Source organism: Peromyscus eremicus, chromosome 12 (genome assembly GCF_949786415.1).
Source record: "Peromyscus eremicus chromosome 12, PerEre_H2_v1, whole genome shotgun sequence".
In the NCBI taxonomy this organism is placed as follows: Eukaryota; Metazoa; Chordata; class Mammalia; order Rodentia; family Cricetidae; genus Peromyscus; species Peromyscus eremicus.
In genome coordinates this window covers 52,841,583-52,861,741 of record NC_081428.1, presented here as the reverse complement: position 1 = coordinate 52,861,741, position 20,159 = coordinate 52,841,583, and the positions used below count along the sequence as shown (strand labels likewise).

At 37.2% G+C, this 20,159-nt stretch overlaps 1 protein-coding gene across 2 annotated transcripts in view; it reads left to right on the top strand.

The window, feature by feature from the left end:
• Positions 1-20,159, top strand: part of Lsamp (limbic system associated membrane protein) — a 637,116-nt gene that overhangs the window by 317,447 nt on the left and 299,510 nt on the right. For both annotated transcript variants that reach the window (XM_059277383.1, XM_059277382.1), the window contains one exon: positions 16,583-16,815. In XM_059277383.1, coding sequence (XP_059133366.1) covers positions 16,583-16,815 — 233 coding nt within the window. The remainder of the gene's footprint in view (positions 1-16,582; positions 16,816-20,159) is intronic.

Here is a 20,159-nt window from a genome sequence, read left to right as displayed (position 1 = left end):
GTTGAGTACAAACCTGTTTCTATTGACAGTGATGGTGGCTGGCAGTGAACAGACTGCACCGGGCCTGGGAGGTCTTTGTAACAGTCAGTCCTTTGCATCAAGCTGCACTGTGCCTGGAACCTTCTCAAAGGATCGGCTGGCAATACTTGTTCCTTTATCCTGGACTGCATATCACCAGCTGTGGTCCAACTCTTTTTTTTTTTTTTCTAAGTCAGAGGTTAAAGAAAGAAAAAGCCACCTCCCACAGGCCCTACAAATGCCTTCATCATACTAAGTATCCCACATGCCAGTCAGACTTTCAAAAGGCGTTTGGTACATCGCTGGCTCTTGCGCAACTACATTGTGCGGATGGCCAAGCACATGTATGCCCTGTTCATCATGGTGGCTTCTGCTTTGAGCATACCTGGCACAGACCTGGCAGCAGTCCCCCTCTAATGCTGTGACCCCCTGTTGCTGAATGTAGATTTTCGGAGGATGGCGAGCAAAAAAATAAATAAATAAAGGGTGTTAGATAAGTTCGGGATGACTCAGACATTTTTCCTTCCCTCTTCATCTTACGTTGAATGAGAATAGTATTGCTGTGAGAACTTTTAAAGGGATTTTGGCACAGATACATCCTGGCACTACAGACTTTGGATTAATGTAATCGAGTTAATTCCATTTCCCCATTTTCATGAAATGTGGGAGAATTCACTGGTGGCTGGTTTGCAAAGGGTCGCACTAAAATAAACATACTGTTTTCTATACAATATCTCTGTTCTGTTCCACTCCTTTGTGTTATTTAAAAATTGGTGTTTAAGGGGTAAAATAATATGATAGAAGGAGTTAGGATCTAATGAAAAGTTGTTAATCTCCTCTGAGCATCTTGGCATAATATTAGATTTTCTCTACATGGACAAAGGCTGTGAGCAGCTGAGAATAACATAAAATGAATGTCTGTTCTGCTTTTGTTATTGGCTTGCTGGATTTTTTTTTTTAGCATAGCCTTAAGCAGATTTTCATCTAACAACATCAGGCTCCCAGAAACATCCTTTACTATACAATAGAGACTGTTCTGCACTATTTGTTGCTTGGGGCTAATAGGATGAGCTGTTTTGCATTGAATATGTATCTTTTGATCTTGCTTTATGTTCCTCTGACCATTTTGTTGCTAAGAGCTGATAATTGGGAGAAAATAGTAAGGAAAAACAGCAAACAGGGTTTGAAACTTACCTAGACTAGACTCTCTAGCTAGTGATAACACTGAGTTCTGGGGATAGGGGAATAGCGGTCTCTCTAGAACTCAGTGATGGAGAAAAAAATTCAACTGGGGCTCTTTAAGAGAAAGCATAATACCTAATGAACGAATGTATTCTCTGACCTCTTATTCCCTGGTTATAACTTCCTAGGGCAAATTTCTCAAGTCTGATTTTCTTACCCTCGGTAAGCTTCCAAGTTTTGAGTTGTACAGATGTAGACTGATCCATAGGAAATAGTAGTTTCAAAATTATTTTTATTTTTAGGCACTATTCTACTGAATACTCACAGTGTGTGTGTGTGTGTGTGTGTGTGTGTGTTTAATATGTGCATGGTACATGCCTGCTCTCTGGAGCACTTGTAAAGGTGAGGAGACAACTCCATGGGTGTACTTCTCTACTTCATCTGTGTGTAGGTTCTATGGATCAAGCCCAGGTTGTCAAGCCTGCAAATTAAGTGCCTTTGCCCATTAAGTTGTCTGGCTGTTCCATATGGAGGATATTTTAGCACTCAAATCACTCCTACACGAATACACTAGAACAAGGAGATTAGGACCAGTGACTTAACTATGTGGTGTCACAGAGATTTAGTTTCATGGGGGAAATATATGGCATACTATGTGATTTTCCAGGTAACAGAATCTTCATAAGGATTAAGGGGCATATACTGCATAAACAAGGGGAGCGAAAGTCACATAAATAAGACATTTTCTTATCCTGATCATGCCCTGAAACAAAGAACTGTACAAAAGAAAAAGAAATGGAGGGTGATACAGAAAAATATTAAGAAAAACATATGGCTGGAGAGATGGCTCAGCAGTTAAGAATGCTTGCTTCTCTTACAGAGGACCCAAGTTCAGATCCCAGCACCTATAATTTGTAGTGTGCGCACACACATGCATACACATATAATTAAAAGAAACCAAATATATATGGTATATACAGTATTAGGTTACTGTGCCTTAGTCTTAAGACAGAATAAATATAGTAACTAATACAAATAAGAAACTAGATACTCTAATTTTTTCTAAGCATTATACATTAACATTCCTAAGATTTATATGTCAGGTCATTTATTTCTTATTTTTAAAGCAGGGCCTCACTATGTAGCCCTGGCTAACGTGGAACTTATTTTGTAGACCAGGTTAGTTTCAAACTCATAGAGATTGGCCTGCCTCCGCCTCCTGAGTATTGAAATTAAAAGTATGTGTCACTATGTCCATCCAAACCAAGGATTGGTATCAGTGGGACATGTCTTGATGAACAATATTAGTTACTTCCTTCAACAGGAAGAATATAGGAGTCTCCGTGGTGCAGCTTCCATGAGTTTTTCATCAATGAAGCACTGGAACTTTTGCAATGATGCAGTTAAGTTGGAGTCACTGTTGCTTCTATAAGTAACACCTCAGGCAAGATATGCAAGTAATCCCATTACAAATCATTGGTTCTCCAACTTGGAATTTGATAGAATTATTCCTTTGTCTGTTGTTGATGAGGATATGGCAGAATCAAGGATGAGTTTGGTGTGAACATTTATACGTAACTGGTCTCATGTAGCAAGGCATGCAACTGAGGTTCAACCACGTTAGTGGTGAATCCACAGGAGAATTGTCCCTATGTGGTATGTGGCAGTATGACTTTTTGCTAAGGTGCTGGTTGTATGGTGAATATAGTACTCATGTATGTAAACCTCAATATAAACAACTAAGAAAAGAATAAAGTTCAAATCAAGTCAAGACTATAATACTGAGGTCCCAGGCTAATGGAACAGGCAGATTTAAGTTTGACTGAGTTATTTAAACTTTAATAGATTAAAAAGGATGAGAAATATTGAAACAAGTGGATTATATGTTAGAAAAGGACTTATGTATGTCCTTTTCTTACAAAAGATGATACAGTAGTTGTGAGTCGAGGATGCTGTGCCATAGGCTAGAACACCATCTGTAAAAGCTCTGTAGCAGTGTTAGAAAAAAAAATGGGAAGGGTATCATCAATATTAAAATAGACGATGGAAAGCAGAGGTCAGTGTTAGCAACAAAAATATTAAATAACATTCAATGTGATATGACAGAGAACAAGGAAGCAAAAATAACTCCATGCCTATGAAATTACGATCAGAGATGAATTACGGCTCTATTAACTGAAAGTTCACAATTTAGAAGGAGAGGGAAGCAGAATGTAAGCTTCAGCTCAAACACTTAACATCCAGGTGCCTTCAGATAGGAACTTGAAGCTGCTGGTGGCCATCCATGCTTTAGATTCCAATCAGATGAAGTGGAGTAGAAGCCTCAATACTAACAAAGGAAAAGAATATTAAAATATTAATATACTCCAAGAGCTGTGAAAAGAAGAAAAGTACAACCCTGAGACAAGAGCATCATGCAGGTGGATCGAGAAAGAGGAGACAAGAGTGGAAATCGAGAAATGTGAGAAAGTCAGGTGAAGAACAGGAAATTAGGGATATGTAGTAAATGCTTTGGAGACAAAACATAGGATAGATACTCCAGGCTATTGGATTTGGTGAATAGTGGATTGCGACATCCTTCTGAGAGTGCTCTTCATATAGTCTAACAGATGTGACTTGCTCTCAAGGAAGAATAGACGTTTTTGATTGGTCAAACATAACTTATGCAGCTGAGAACATACTAGATTTCTAAAGAGTTCTTGGTGCCAGATGAAGTGTTCACTACAATGATGTTAACCCAGAAGAGAGGAAGGTTGGCAAACAATACTACACTGATCTCCACTTACTTCTATCTTCTCATTAAACAGCCTTATTAGAGAGTCACCGGGAGAGAAGATGCCCTTCTGTCAGCATGGACCAACAGAGTCAGAGTTGGGATATAAGTGCCCTCAGGCTTAAAAGGTAGTTCTTTTGAGTCATAGGGCTTCTTTGTAGACCATCACCTTAAACACCCACAGCTCTCTCTTGAATTTAGACTGCTCTGATATTTCAGAGGTAGATTATTTGGTGGATGTAATACAAGAGTCAGTGGCCTCTGACTTCCTCTCACTGTCAAATCCAGATGCGAGGAGTCTCTCTTCACCTCCATCACCCTACCAGGGTCAGTGCTTTATGCTCCTGGACATTGGAGTTGCTTCTGTTATTCTGCCCCTTAAGCAGGATGAGTTCATTACAAGAGTTCTCTCAAATGGGCTTTCATTCAAACTCACCTGTCCTTGCTTTTATCCCAACTCTTTCAGTAACTTCTAAAGCTCCTTTTGATCGCCTGGCTCCAAGTCCTATTCACGACCTGCTTGTTGATCTGTTCAGAAGTGACAGGCTTTCAGCAAAAGGTTTAGATGAGGGGGAAAAAAAGCATGTTAGGGAGGAAAAAAATAACGTGATGAAAGGGGAAAACACACACACAAAAATAGATTGTTGCCCCATGGTGAAGACCTTCTCAGATCACTGTCCGTTGCAAAACAATACTGAGGGAAAAAAAGAACAATTTGGAGACAGGAAATGCAGAAGTTGAGGTGAAGGGGAAAGTAGGTGATAGAAAATCAACACAGAAGCCAGACAAATCCTTATGATTACTATTCTCCATGTGAGAGGAGCCCTTGTGAATTATATGCATTCGTCAGTGATCTATCAGCTTCCTGACAGCTGGGGGAGGGGAGTGCTACATTTCCTTCACCTATGATGGATCTGTTTGATAATATCTCCACCAGTCTGCAGCAGCTGGAGTCCCCTATTTCACACATGTATCCACAAAACGTATTTTTAAAAGTAAAGACTTCTTTGCCTCTTTAAATTTTCTGCCTTTATTTTTTATCTCTTTTACCTGTACCTGTAAAGGCAAAGGAGAGAGAAGGACTCTTTCCAAATTGTAGGCTTGATAGGCTGTCTCATTCCTAAGTCATTTATTTGCATACTTATTTTCTATGTGCTAACTCTGTAATGGCATGCATGCTGTATCTATTAATTGTCATGTCTTGGCACAATTTGATCTGAATTATATTTAAATGCATGTAATGCAATGATGACTCATATTATAATGTGGTTCAGCTCCAAAGGCAATATTTGCATAATGCTGGACATGATACGACTATAAAGTAAGGGGTTGGGTTTTCAAGTGAGACTTATGGAGAACCGTCTTCTGACTTTACAGCTATGCCTCATCCATCAGAATGCTCATCCAAAGTGCCTCATAATTTATTGTAAGCACTTTTCTTTCTCCTTACTGCTGGGATGAGATAAAGAGTAAGCCTACATGGTATAGACCTCATTATTTTTCCTTTTAGAACTTAGCATATTTTTTGATATTTATTTTGTAATGACTCATAAGGTAACAGAATTTTCTTCAAAGAGCTGTGGAATTGTTCTTAATTGCCTAGTGCATGAAGATTTTAAGTACACATCAGAGGCAGATCCCAAGACTCATTTTGTTCTTTTAAATATACAACTTAGGCAAGTTTGATTTTTCTCACTCTAGGTGAATTTTTTTTTTAATGGAGAACAGAGACGTGTATGGAGAATCAAAACTAAAGCAAGATTTGAATTTTTTGTTTGTATTCTCTAAACTATGAGGCTAGAAGGAGAGTCTGTAGTTTAAAGGAGAGGGAAGGATTGGAGACCCTTGCTACTTTGGTCATAGTATAACTAGCACTAGCTCTCTGGGAAGGCGTGGGCCTCGTTCATACAACATGGGAGTTCCAAGGACATACAACACACAGGGTGAGCTTCATCTAGCCCAGGAGGAGCCCCAGCTGTGCCCGCAGATCTCTGCAGACCACAAGCCACAGCATGAGTCAGCTGTCATCCTCTATCCTCGCTGTCCTAGAGGAAAGCTATTATTTTAGGTTTACCATTTATAGAACACATTGGACTGGACAGAGATCGGGAAACATTTAATGCCTGAGCTACCCAGTCACAAGATTATAAAAGATCCATTTACACTATGGTAGTTTGAATGAGACGTCCCCGTTATCACTAGCATTTAAATGTTTGATTCCCAGTTGGTAGCCCTGTATGGGGGAAGCCTAGGAGGTGTGGCCTTGCTGGTGGAAGTATGTCACTGGGAGCAGGTTTGGAACCTTAAAGGCTTGTGCAGTTTGCCTTCCCTGCTTCATATCTGGGGTTGAAGATGTGAGCTCTCAGCTGTTCCTGCTGCCATGCTTGGGGCTTGCTGCAAGGTTTCCCCACCATGATTATAATGGACTCTTGAACCTCTAGAACCATAAGCCCAAAATAAACCCTTCCTTCTCTAAATTAACTTGGTCATGGTGCTTTATCACCACAACAGAAAAGTAAATAAGACATTCAGTGTTTCATAGATGACATCAAAACCTCTGTTTTTTTTCAACTTAAATTGTATTGTTTTTAAGGGTAATGTTGCTAACTGGAGGAGATATGGAAGAAAACACAGAATAGAACAAGTCCCCCAAAAGATTTTTGTGAAGTTGTCTATCAGTCAACAAGGACTAGGCAAATCGCGATATTCCAAGTTGCTTGGTATAGCTCAACAATTACGTTACTACAGAGGGAATCTTCAAGGTCAAGTTAAAGAAGAAGCATTGTTAAGGTATTTCAAAGCACACTAAGTACTCTTAATGCATTGTTCATTTACTGATGCAAAGCATCTAAGGAGGCAGTCATTACCCCTGAGCGCAGAAGAAAGACACCAGTGCTCTTCAATGATATGGGATTCCTTAGACAGGGGCTGTGCTTTTTTAAAAGTTCATCATTTTATTCTTAATTTTGTGTGTGTGTGTGTGTTTCTGTGTCTGCACATGTGTATATGCATGAATGCAGGAAGCCAGAGCAGTTATACCATGCTGAAACTGGAGATACAAGCTATTAAAGGCCTGCCAGTGTGAGTGCTAGGACCGAAATTTGGGTCCTCTGCAAGAGCAGTGGACTGACATTAAACATAGTAGCCATCTCTCCAGCCCCACCTGCTCTTGTGCCTAAAGTCAGCCTACCAATTGGACATTCACTGACATCTCCAAGCCTCCGTTTTTCTAACTATCACAGAAAAGAATTCCTGCTCCATCTTTTCAGACTTGTAATAACACAATATGGTATTTTTTTAAAATGTCTGGATATTGAAACACTTTAAGTACATTAGATGTTACAAGAGGCAAAGCTCAGAGCTTTAGGAGTTTGGGTCCAACCCACTGAAATAAAACAATCATTACAGTAACTACAATAACCTGTATCTTGTGGATGTTTTTAGTTTCCCAGTGCCTGGGAAACTATGCTTGCTTAGTACTGTTGTCCATTAAGCATGAAGTAGCGTTGTATGCAAAAAAAAGCAACTAATGTGTATAACTTAAGTAAGAATTACATTACCATTAAACTCTAACATCCTCCTCCTCTTCCACCACCACCACAAAGCAAATCTGGAAGCAAGCAAGCTGGAGAGGTGAAGGTTCTTGCGGCAAAGGTCAGTGAGGATTTCTAATGGTCAACAGTCAAATCCAGAGTTCCTTTTCTAATATCTGAGCACAATGTTATAAAATGGTAATGAAGCCAAACCAAAATGATTAACAATTAGAAATTTCTTGAATTTAGTAGTTATCTAACTGAGTATTTTTAAAATGTGTTTGCATAGTTCTTAGAATTCATTATTCTTAAAATAATGTTATAAAACCAGACTAAGGACTTCTGAATCAGAATAGTCTGGGGTATTTTCATGATAGTTTATTCCATCTTCTGCTTGAAATCTTCCTGATTCTATGCTTTTAATGTTGGTAATATATAGCATCACTTCCCAGACCAATTATCTTTCCTTTTAGAGTGAAATGATTCTATGATAGTTTTGCTGATTCATTGAGGGCTTTATTTGTAAGATTGAAGTTACAACATGAACAGCATCAAAATAAAGGGCGAACACATTCTTAAAAAGTTCTTTTCAATTCACATCTTGCATCTTTCCACAAGATATGTAATATATATATAAATATATAAAAAATTTATTACTCGTTAAGGAAATATGTATTTATATTATATATTATATATTTATATTACATATAATAATATATGTATATATTTCCTTAATGAGTAATAAAATCAATTGCTGATGAAGAAAAAGGGAATTCTTATACACTGTCATTAAGAATGTAAATTAGTCTGACTATTATGGAAATACATATGGATAGGGAGGGGTCTAAAAAGCTAAAAAGAAATCTCCTATGTGACCCAGTCAGGCATTTCTTAGGTATTTACATGAAAGCCTTTAAGTCAGCATATCACATAGACATGAGAACATCCATGCTTGTTGCAGCACAATTGCAATAGCAAGTTATGGAATCAGTGTAGACATCTGTCAATAGATTAATGGATGAAGAAAATGGTATCTCTAATTAGATATATAATGGAGTTTTGTTCAGCCACAAAATGTTATGCGATTATGTCGTCAAAGAAACGGATGCAAGTGGAGACTATCCTATTAAATGGTATAAACCGGATTCAGAAAGACAAATATCACACATTTTCTTTCATTCGTGAACCCTAGATTTTATAGAGACACATATAACCCAGCATATGTATATGCCATGAAAAAGGTGGACTGTCTTCTTTAAATGAAGGGGAGAATAAAGGGGAGTTGCAGGAAAGGAAAGAGGGAAAAATAAGGAAGTACTAGGGGGATATGTGATAAAAGTAGACGATGTATGACAATATTTTTATGAAATCCATTGCTGTGTTACAATGAATATATCCCAATAAAATAACAAAAACAGAAAATAATAGAGCCGGGCGGTGGTGGCGCACGCCTTTAATCCCAGCACTCGGGAGGCAGAGCCAGATGGATCTCTGTGAGTTCGAGGCCAGCCTGGGCTACCAAGAGAGTTCCAGGAAAGGCGCAAAGCTACACAGAGAAACCCTGTCTCGAAAAATCAAAAAAATAAAATAAAATAAATAATAGAAACAATAAAATAAAAATAGAAACAGTTTTCCCGAATCAAAAATTTTCAAAGACTTGTTGATCCTTTACTTATTCTGGTTGCTAGTGATCCAGTTTTGCACAAGGGTGAAACACTAAGGAGAAATAGTTTCTAAAACTTAAACTGGAAACCAAACAAGTTAGATCCTTTACTTTCACTATCAACAATGCAATGTACAAGACTCTATCATTATATAGTTATAAACAAAGTCTTTCAATTGTGTGCCCATTCTTATTTTAATACATGTGACCTGCAATTGTCACATAGTAACAGCACATATTTCTAGGGTGCTATGAGTGACATCAATGTACGTATACAGTGTGTTAGGTCAGATCAGGGTAAATGGCATACCTCTTGCCTTAGAGGTATATAGCTTTCAGTGTGTAAGAGCATTTAAAATCTCATTTACTCATTTTTTTAAAAAGATTGTGTAACTATTAACTTATAAGCAAAGAATTGTTCTGTCTCATTGCATTGCCCTTGCCATGAACTTCACATATGATTCAGAGTTTTCTGATATTAAGAAGACTATACCTTATGGAAAATGCCACTGCAATGAGGATATTTACATTATAATTCTAGGTATTTGAACCAAAGTTAAAGACATAATTCAGGTTCTCCCCCCTTGCTTCTGTCTATATTCTGTATAGGACATATCTTTTTGTGTGGTTATTGCTCTGTGTATTGAAGTATGTATATCAACACACCTACACATGATGTCTCCCCTCAATATACCAGCAACAAAGAGTCCCTTATCAGTTGTAGCAAAAACTGTCTCCACATATTACCAATGTCACCTGTGGGCACAAATTGCATCTACTTAAGGAACAAAGTACCTACTCATCCAGTTACAATGTCCCCCAGTATTGAAATATAAAAACATCCATAAAAACAGACCACAGACTAAATAATATTTGTGTATTTTTATCCTTGCCTTAAATAAATACCAGATTCTAGTCTTCCAATAGGGAATGGAAAATGTATAATACTATGCTTAGACAAATACAAATGCTATGATGGAAAGTTTTGAGCTAATAATACTTTTAAAATATGCAATGATGTGCTTAGTAACAGCTAAACAGTTTAGTCTGATTGGAATGTATCATTTACATGATGGAAATCTTGCCAGCAAATTTGTTCATATACTAGTGCAGACTGGGTTGAACATTTCCTTTGTTTCCAGTTACATTTGCTGTTTAGAAGTATAATCACTAACTTTCTATAACATAAATGGAATTGCAGTGTGCCCATCTATGTAACTGTGCCTCACATATCTAGCGTAAGGTACTGGCAGAGACCCAGTACTCCAGAGTTTTATGAATACATTGAATTCTTATGACACTTTTATAGATTCAGATATACTAATCATTATAGATAAAATGCTGATTATAAAAACCATAGTTATATACTTAAGGTAGATAACCCTCCTGCTATTTAAGAGTTTGTGATTTTTGCAGAAGGCAACCTACTCAACACTGGTACTTTTCCTGTTTTTCAAGCTGTTTACATGCAATACAGATTTTTTTTTTCATAATGATCATTCTTAGTTGTGGTGGTTGGAATGAACAATGTCCCACACAGGCTCACGTATGAACACTTGGTCTCAGGTTATTTGAGGAGGTTATGGAATGTTTAGGAGGTGAAGCCTTGCAAGAGGAAGTCAGTCACAAGGGATGGATTTTGAGAATTTATAGCCTACCCTTCCTATAGTTTACCATCTCTGCTATCTGTGTGTGGTTGAAATGTAACCTCTCTGTTTCCTACTCTGGCCACCTGTTGCCATGCCTCCCATGATTGTAAGGGCTCATGATGCTCATGATGTTATGGGCTCATGATGCTATGAACTCATATCCAAAATAAATGCTTTCTTCCATAAGTCACTTTTGGTCATGAAGTTTCATCAGGGCAACAAAAATAACTAATATAGAGTAATAAATAATTAATGTGACTTTATCTGTTTTCTTTTTAAACTTTAAATTAATAATTGAGTTTTAGCATGGGTGCACGTGTGTGTGTCTTTGTAATGTATATGATGTAGGCTGTATAAATGCTACTGTACATATTTCTCATGTATATAGTTTCAGGGGATTGAACTCAGGCCAACAGGCTTGAAGCACAAGTGCCTTTACCCACTAAGCCTTCTATCTCAGTGATCTTCCCACAGATTCATTTAATATCATATTCAATAGTCTTTAATGTTACCTTGAAATTTTTAATTTTTAATAATAATGTTAATTATTCTTCAAAAATTATATAACCAAATTATATAACCAATAAAGATTTGATAGTTGACCTAATAGTAAGTTAAATTCAGAGCATTTATTTGACAATTCTGAAAGTGTCTACTGAGTAGATGGTGTTTACAACGTTAAATCACTAAGATTCTTCAGTGAATTATAAGGTCACTGTGTTTAGTAAACATATGAGTTCAAATAACTAGAGTCTGATGTTGAGTATGAGGATGTTGTAAGTAGGACCCAAGGAAAAGGACTGGATACTGACTTGAAAAGCTTTCCTAGAGAAGAAACATCCTATGGCCTCAGCTTCCAGCCACAAATCCCATCTAAGTGTAAGGACAATCTCTAACCCTCATCTATTCCTGACCTGATTGTTCTTTTTTTCTCTTTATTTCATACAGTCTTTCTCAACTCCAGAAGTATTTGCAATATCATAAGCTCATTGATAAAAACATCTCATTAAATTGAGAAATACATGAAGGAACAGATTTTTAAAATAGTTTCCACACTTTCTGTTTTAATCTGGGCTGATTTGGGAGATAGAATCATTATACATATTCTCTGAACTACAACATTGTCCTGTATGCAAAGAGCATTTAAATGGCACTAATTTATTGTAATCACAATGTGATGGTACAGCTCCAGAGTCTTAATTCACTCTGCATCCCTGCCTAACACGTAGTTAAGCCAACGTTGTTCCTCGATGCAAACCCATGATACTTGTTGTCAAGTCAGTGAATGATGGATATGCGTTTGTACCAGCATTCTCAATTCTGCATAGCCAGGTGGTATGTGATTATTCAGTGACTGGTTCCTTTAATAGACATAGAGTTATGCAAATTAAGATTAATACTTGGCTTTTAGCATCCTTTTCTTATGTGTACAGTTTATAATTTAAATTAGTTATCACCTCATATCAAGATTTTTAAAATTAAAAAATACATTAGTTCTAGAAGAACATTTGCTCAGTTTTTTGTTAAAAAATTGTCATATTGTGGAGGAATTATTTTCTGATCTATAAAGAATGCATTTACTTGGGACCTTTTGACTACATAAAATGAAACTTTAAAGATTCAGCAAGTCAATATATATATTTATATATACATATAGAAAACTGTTTTGTTCCCTTGTGTTTGTTGTCCAAATAATCTGGTGAACCAGTAAAATATGTGACAGGATTTTAACACACCTTTCGCTTGTTTGCAAGTAAGAGATAAATTTGAAAAGTAAAGAAGGATGAAGCCCAAACTAAAAGTAAGATGTTATGTAGATCGTCATGACAAAGCTTCACATAACGCATTGTTGCAGTCAGTGCATTTTTATGAGTCTAGCAGTTCTGCTGAAATAATCAACTGCTTCTTTAGGTAAGATAGATTGGAATAGTTTCCGAAGATAATTTGGAATAATGATGTATGTGATTTTTAACTTTTCCATGGAGAAAAATTGCTAAAATGCCAAAAGATCCTAAAGACCTGACATAGCATTTCTACACCTATGCTGATAAGAAAATTGGCCCAATTTATTTGTGGATTTGGTAGGGCTTGGGATGTGGGGCTGGAACATAGCAGCCATATGACCTTTGTTTGCCTTTGTGAACATGCTAGTTGACGTGGAAAGCATTTCCAAAATGCCTATTGTATTTGAGAATTTCTTTGTAAAATGTCCAGATGAGTAATCCAAAAATTGTATTTATTAAATTGATAAACAATATACATACATATAAAATGAACAGAATTCAGGTCTATTTGCTTTTTATTAAAAATTTTAAAACTGAAATATAATTGTACCACTTCTACCTTCCTTTTCTTCCCTCCAACCTTTCCCACGTCCCTTCTTTCCAACTCTTCATAAACCTCCAATTCCATTTCAAATTGACATTTTCTTTTGTTTATTATTATTCCACATATACAAATTCATGAATATATAAATACAGCTTGCTAAGTCCTTTTAGTAGGGCCTGCTTTCTATCAATTTAGTTGGAGACATTTGTACTGGATAACCAGTTGGAGGTGCTTCCCTGGAAGAAGCTAATTTGCCTTATTTCAGCTATCATTAGCTGCCTGTAGTTCTCTGTTTCAGTGTAGGACCCGGTGGGATTCCCACTACTTTGTTAGCCTGTCGATTGATATTGTCATTGTTCAGATTGTGCTTAGGAAGCAGAATTGTTGAGGTATTATGGTTAGGTTGTCCAATTGTTGAAGTATTATGGGGATGCTTTCCTTGTTATTGCTAGGAGACACAATCACATAGACTTCCTGGTCTTTTGGCTCTTAACTCCTTCTGCCCTCTTTTCAAGCATCCTTAGGTGCAGGATTTTTTTTTTTTTGAGACAGGGCTTCTCTGGGTAGCTTTAGATTCTATCCTGGAACTCACTTTGTAGACCAGGCTGTCCTCGAACTCACAGAGATCTGCCTGCCTCTGCCTCCTGAGTGCTGGGATTAAAGGCGTGTGCCACCACTGCCTGGATTAGGTACAGGAATTTTGTTGTAGATGTATCCATTGTGGCTGGGCTCACCACATTCTATTTATCTTTGCAATATGATAAACATATCATGGTCATTCTGGGGACTAAAGGACAACTACAGTACTTCTCTATGATATAGTAAGTCTGGTTATTGTTATTTTGAGTTATACATATGACAAAAACACAAGGGACACATGCTTGGGGATTTAAAATACATTTACACAGGTTCATTTTCATCCTTGCAAATAGATAAGAACACAAAACACAATGTCTACATACTATAATTCTTTAATGGTGCAGACAACACACTATCATTTAATTCTAAATCACCCTAAATTGAAAAGTGCTTTTGATGCTATTCTGAGCAGAGAATTGATGCCAAAGAAATAGAAAAAGCAAAGTCTGGAATGGAGCAGCAGTCATGTCCATGAAATAACAGTCATGTTCATTGTAGACTAGCCCAAAATTAGCAAACATGTGTAATTATCCCCAACAATATCTGTGTGACAGAGAAATACATCTTGGTAGATGGAAATAACACCTAGTACCTAAAATGATCTGTGTTTGTGGAAACAAACAAGGAAAGAAGAAACATATGATCTGTGCATCCTAGCATCTAAGGTGCCACATTTTCACTTTTTTGTTTGTTTGTTTGTTTGATCTCCATTTCATTACATTGGACTTTATTTTTTACAAATATTTTTATTAAGATATTTTCTATTCATTTTACATACCAACCACAGATTCCCCTGTCCTCCCTCCTCCCACCCCCCAGCCTTTCCCCCCCACCCACCTCCCCTTACCACCTTCTCCAAGACAAGGTCTCCCATGGGGAGTCAGCAGAGCCTGGTACATTCAGTTCAGGCAGGTCTGAGCCCCTTCTTCCTGCACCAAGGCTGCGCAAAGTGTCCCACTATAGGCACTAGGTTCCGAAAAGCCAGTTCATGCACTAGGGACAGGTTCTGATCCCACTGCCTGGGGGGCCCTGTACAGTTCAAGCCAAACGGCTGTCTGGGTTATCTCACTAAGGACGATATTTTCTAGATCCATCCATTTGCCTGCAAACTTCATGATGTCATTGTTTTTCTCTGCTGAGTAGTACTCCGTTGTGTATATGTACCACATTTTCTTTGCCATTCTTCAGTTGAGGGGCATCTAGGTTCTTTCCAGGTTCTAGCTATTACAAATAATGCTGCTATGAACATAGTTGAACATGTGTCCTTGGGGTATGATTGAGCATTCCTTGGGTATATGCTCAAGAGTGGTATAGCTGGGTCTTGGGGAAGATTGATTCCCAATTTTCTGAGAAACCGCCATACTGAAGGTGTGCTTATGTCTCCGGTTTTCACTGGTGTCACAGGGGGCTGTTTTCTTGGCGAGGGGGATGGGGAAGTACCCAAGTTTTCACTCTTAAAAGAACATACCATTTACTTAAATGTAATTGGGCGGGAAAGGCTTTGCACTGTAGTTAGGGTATATTAAAGACAGTACTTTTCTTCTTGTTATGAGAGATGTGGTTTGGCCTTTAGAGCCAGGTTTGGACAGCCCATGGGTTCCTCATGCTTCTTCCCTATGCACGGGTGTGGGCAGCCTATGTTTCCAGCCTAGGGGAGACTTGCATTTGATTTGACTTAGAAAATACAGGGGAATACATTGTTTTAATTGTTCTGTTGTCAAGGTACTGGGAATTTCTGTCCTTCTTTTGTGCCTTAGAGTGTTGAGCAGCTGGCTCTACAGCTGTGAACAAGAACTTGGGTTCCTCTTCCTGTAGGGCAGATATACGTCTTGCCATAGGGATATATAGAGAAAGTGTTTTTTCTTTTTTCTTTCCTAGCTCAACTATTTAAACATAAAATTCAAGGAAAATCTTAACTAACATTTACCCCCTCTCTTTCACATACACACACACACACACACACACACACACACACACACACACATGCACACACATCTTGCCATTCATACTAGCACTTATCATTTATCTTCTTTGGAATATGAGCACAAATCTGTTTCCTTCATCTCCTATGAAACATTGTTTGTTTAATATGACCAAAAGTGCTGATAGCAAACTCTCTCTCCATCAAGCAACCTGTTGCTCTCAGCAAGCAGAATGGAACCTAAACCAAATGATATTTTTCTTGATATGTTCTTGATACAACATCTGCTCACACATGAACATACACACACACACACACACACACACACACAAACAGACACACACACACACACACGTTTCTTTTCCTAGGTGATGGGCATTCCAAGTGCTTCAGGGTCACAAGTGAATTCTGAAATGTAGACTAATTCTTCTAAATATGAAGCATAACTCACAGGACTGAAAGTCATGCTTATGAAAGAATAAACACAGTCTGAAATGCAGCAAAAGTGCCACAGTATGAATTGCATGATTCTCAAAATACTTAAGCAGATGGAGTTCTGTGCAAATGACCTTTTCCTAAACATGAAGAAGATAAGCTAATGGGAAGTCAATCATCATTTAACTTGACTGGGTTGTATAACTCACATTCCAGTTGTTTATTGCTGAATCAAAAATAATGCAATAACATTCACACAATGGGTGGTGATTGGATCTTAAATGAAATGGTGAAAGTACTTAGCACTTTCAGAAATATCATGAGGATGATTTATTATGCCTGTAATTACTTGTCTTGATTGGTCTTGTTGAGTCCCATCATGCAGAGTATGAAAACAAACAGAAATGGTGAGGCACTAACAGGATTATTCTGCTCTGGTAGATGTGTGGTCGAAGACAAGAACTCGAAAGTGGCCTGGTTGAACCGCTCTGGCATCATCTTCGCTGGACATGATAAGTGGTCCCTGGATCCTCGGGTTGAGCTGGAGAAACGCCATTCTCTGGAATACAGCCTCCGAATCCAGAAGGTGGATGTCTATGATGAGGGATCCTACACATGCTCAGTTCAGACACAGCATGAGCCCAAGACCTCCCAAGTTTACTTGATCGTGCAAGGTAAGAGAAGATTGGAATAAAAGAGTGAGCCATGGAGAGTGGCTGTAATGAGCAAGACATTTGCACAGTTCTTTCTGAAAAAAAAAATTGTACTATAGTATGTATTTTTCTACTAGATGGTTGATTTGAAAAGAAAGTACTGAGAAGATCCATGTGCCAATTGCTGGTGGTGTTTTTTCTTTTTCCTAGCTTTGATTAGGAAAACATTCAGCAAAGCCACAGCTATCTTAACATAAGTGTACACAATGTTTAAATTCTTAAGAAGTTCTTTTATTGTTTTAAATACTTTGCAGAATTTAAGGAAGCTTTTTTTAAAATCTGTCTTTTCCCTGAAGATCATTATTATTTGTTTATGTGCTAGTAAAAGATTTTTAGAAAAATAAAAATTCCTAGGAGCCTTGGTCCCGTCTCACCTAGTTGCCTTTCTTTGTGGCTTGTATCTTTATTTAATAAGTTATTGTAAGCTGAACTAATGATCAGGTTCTGTGATGTCATAGGAGAAAATTTGTTTCTACTGGAGTTGCCCTGAGGCACATCTGAGTCATGGTTTTCCAGGATTGAAAATCTTAAATAACATATACATGTGCCCATACAGGGTGGCTTCCTTAGGTCCCCTTTCCCTTGAAAACAAAGCTGATTACTTACACAATTTCATTGCAAGAAAAACCAAATCTCTAGCAGTTTCCATCCATCTATCAGGAAAGATCTAAGCACTGACAAATATTAGGGCTGTATTTCTGTACTTTTGATTTATACTTTTTTGCAACTTAAACATGGTCTTAGGGTTCCTGTCAGTATTCCAAATGCAGTCAGTGGTGTGGCAAAGTTAGACTGTAGCTACTGTTAATGTAACTGGTTATTGCAGCATTTAAAACATTGCTTTCCCAGATCTTCCTAATACTAAACTAAAATGGAGACAAAATATATCAGAGTCCACATGGTACAAGGGTGTTTCAATCATGTGACTTCTATGGTGTCCCATCTGCAATGGCTGACAGCTTCCTTTTATTCCTTGGAAAAGGCATTTCTATGGTTAACAAATTTCCAAATAGGAGCATGTTTCCTTGCAGATTAGTGGAGAGTACTTGAGCCAAAGAACAAGACATACAAGGGTTGGGAACTCAAGAAATCCATTTAATGTGTAAATATATCTAGAGATGTATGACTATGTCAATTTGTTACTTTACTAACTCCTATAAAGTACAAACAAGCCCTTACAGACAGACAGACAGGCAGACATACCTTTCTAAAAATACAGAATTTCTACTTGATTCAGTGGCATAGGGAAGAATAAACTAGTCTATTAATACTAAAGAATCTTTAGAACAGATCTTGCCTAATCACCAGTCATGGTTTTACCTACATATTTCTGTATAATAGATCATTCTTCAAAAAAGTGCATGATTGTGACATTACTATACAATTTGAGTAACTTTCTTACCTTTATTATCATTAGGAAGTTCCTAGAGACCAAAATAGGTATTGTGTACAGTTCTCAACAAAATACACTTGACAATCTGAACATTAGAAGGCCTGGTTTCAAAATGAAGAAAGAGAATTATTCACGGCAAGTTACATGCTCAAGGTCACAGAGAGGCTGTGAAGTTTCTGAGTGAAAAAAAAATGCTTAATGGAATCAGATTTGTGAACATTTCCATTGGGTTAAAATATTTTTGTCATGACTTTAAGAATAACTATTTTAAAGATTTATGCTCAGGCCTGAGTTCTTACTACCAAATCTTCAAAGTTTCCCCCCCACACACACACATACACATACACACACAAACCCATTTGTCTGTGTTCTCTCAAATTAAAATCACGAAGACACATTTTTAGAACCAGAACTCAGTGCAAATGAAATTAAGTTTGAATTAGTATTAAAAAAACAGAAAAGAGCCTGTTAATGGCCAAGTGCTGTTTATTCACTGTCTCATGTAATTTGAATATTACTAGTAAATAGACATGAATAACTTTATTATAAACAACAGCTTAAATCCAATGTCAACAACAAACCTGCCCAAGGCTTCTCATTACCTTATAATAGGGTATGAAGCACATTTATGTTTGTTCCGAGTATTATCATATTTCCATCTTAACCGCATCTGTATCTTTGTATCTATCTATCTATCTGTCTATCTGTCTGTCTGTCTGTCTGTCTGTCTGTCAGTCCGTCCGTCTGACCGCCCGTCCATCCATCCATCCATCCATCTATCTATCTATCTATCTATCTATCTATCTATCTACCTATCTATCTATCTATTTCTTTATTTGATTTTCACACATTCTCAGCATACTAGTTGTTTTTCAATATCTTCAGCACTTCTCTCTTAATTTGTTGTCTGTTTCTCACAGCAAAGAAGTTTATTAGTTTATGAAGATCATTCCATATAAAATATCCTGTGTTGAAAAAATATTCTATGTGGTTCAGTAAGTTATCTTTGTCTAAATGGCAGCTACACAGAGCTTCCTCATATAGTATACAGGATAATGCCTTGCCTCAGCAAAGGCATAAGTCAGCACTGACCTTTGAGGTCACTTGTGATTATTTGGTAATATATATTCTCTCTGAGGGAGCCAAGGCTACCCAAATTTCAACATGCATTTTGCTTAATAAATTCAGAGGCCCCTATGTGAAGCCTAATATTTGTTTTCTGTGCCTGATACTTTATAGAGTCCAGGATCAAAGATTAAGAACATACGATTTTTAATATCAATAAAATAAGGAGGTAAATATTAATAAAAATTCTCTCTGCTACTAATGTACAATTTTTTTTTCTCGGAAGGTTACTCTTCTATGGTTTCTTGGTCTTCTGAACATACTGCCATTGGAAGTACATGCGCTAAGGCTACATTATTCATCTCTAGTTATGACTATTGCACAATTTGCAGTAAACTCAACCCTCCTGTTTATTACACTTGTCAAAGTGCTCTTACCTGAGAGCCACATCCAGAACAGTGGAGTCAGAATCTCTGGAGTGGGTCAACACCTGCAAGTTCATTGTCATTGCTGGCCATTCAGATGCACACAAACCAAAAACTACTTTCTGTGAATCTAAGCAATGGCAGAGATTTACTGCCGCCTGCCAGTTCGTTTTCCTGTGTGACACATCAAGTTATGTCTAAAAGTTTGCAGAATAAGTACTTAAGGATTGTAATAGGAAAAACTAAAAGTAAACCTGAGTATATTGACGATTTGAGTTGTTTTAACTATGAGAACAATAGCCTCAAAAATAGGGTATTTGTTTAGAAATCTCATGTGTCTTTGAATATAAAACAATAATGACAATAATATTTTTAAATGTTAATGTTATTTTTAAATACCAATTTACCATACATTATAACTA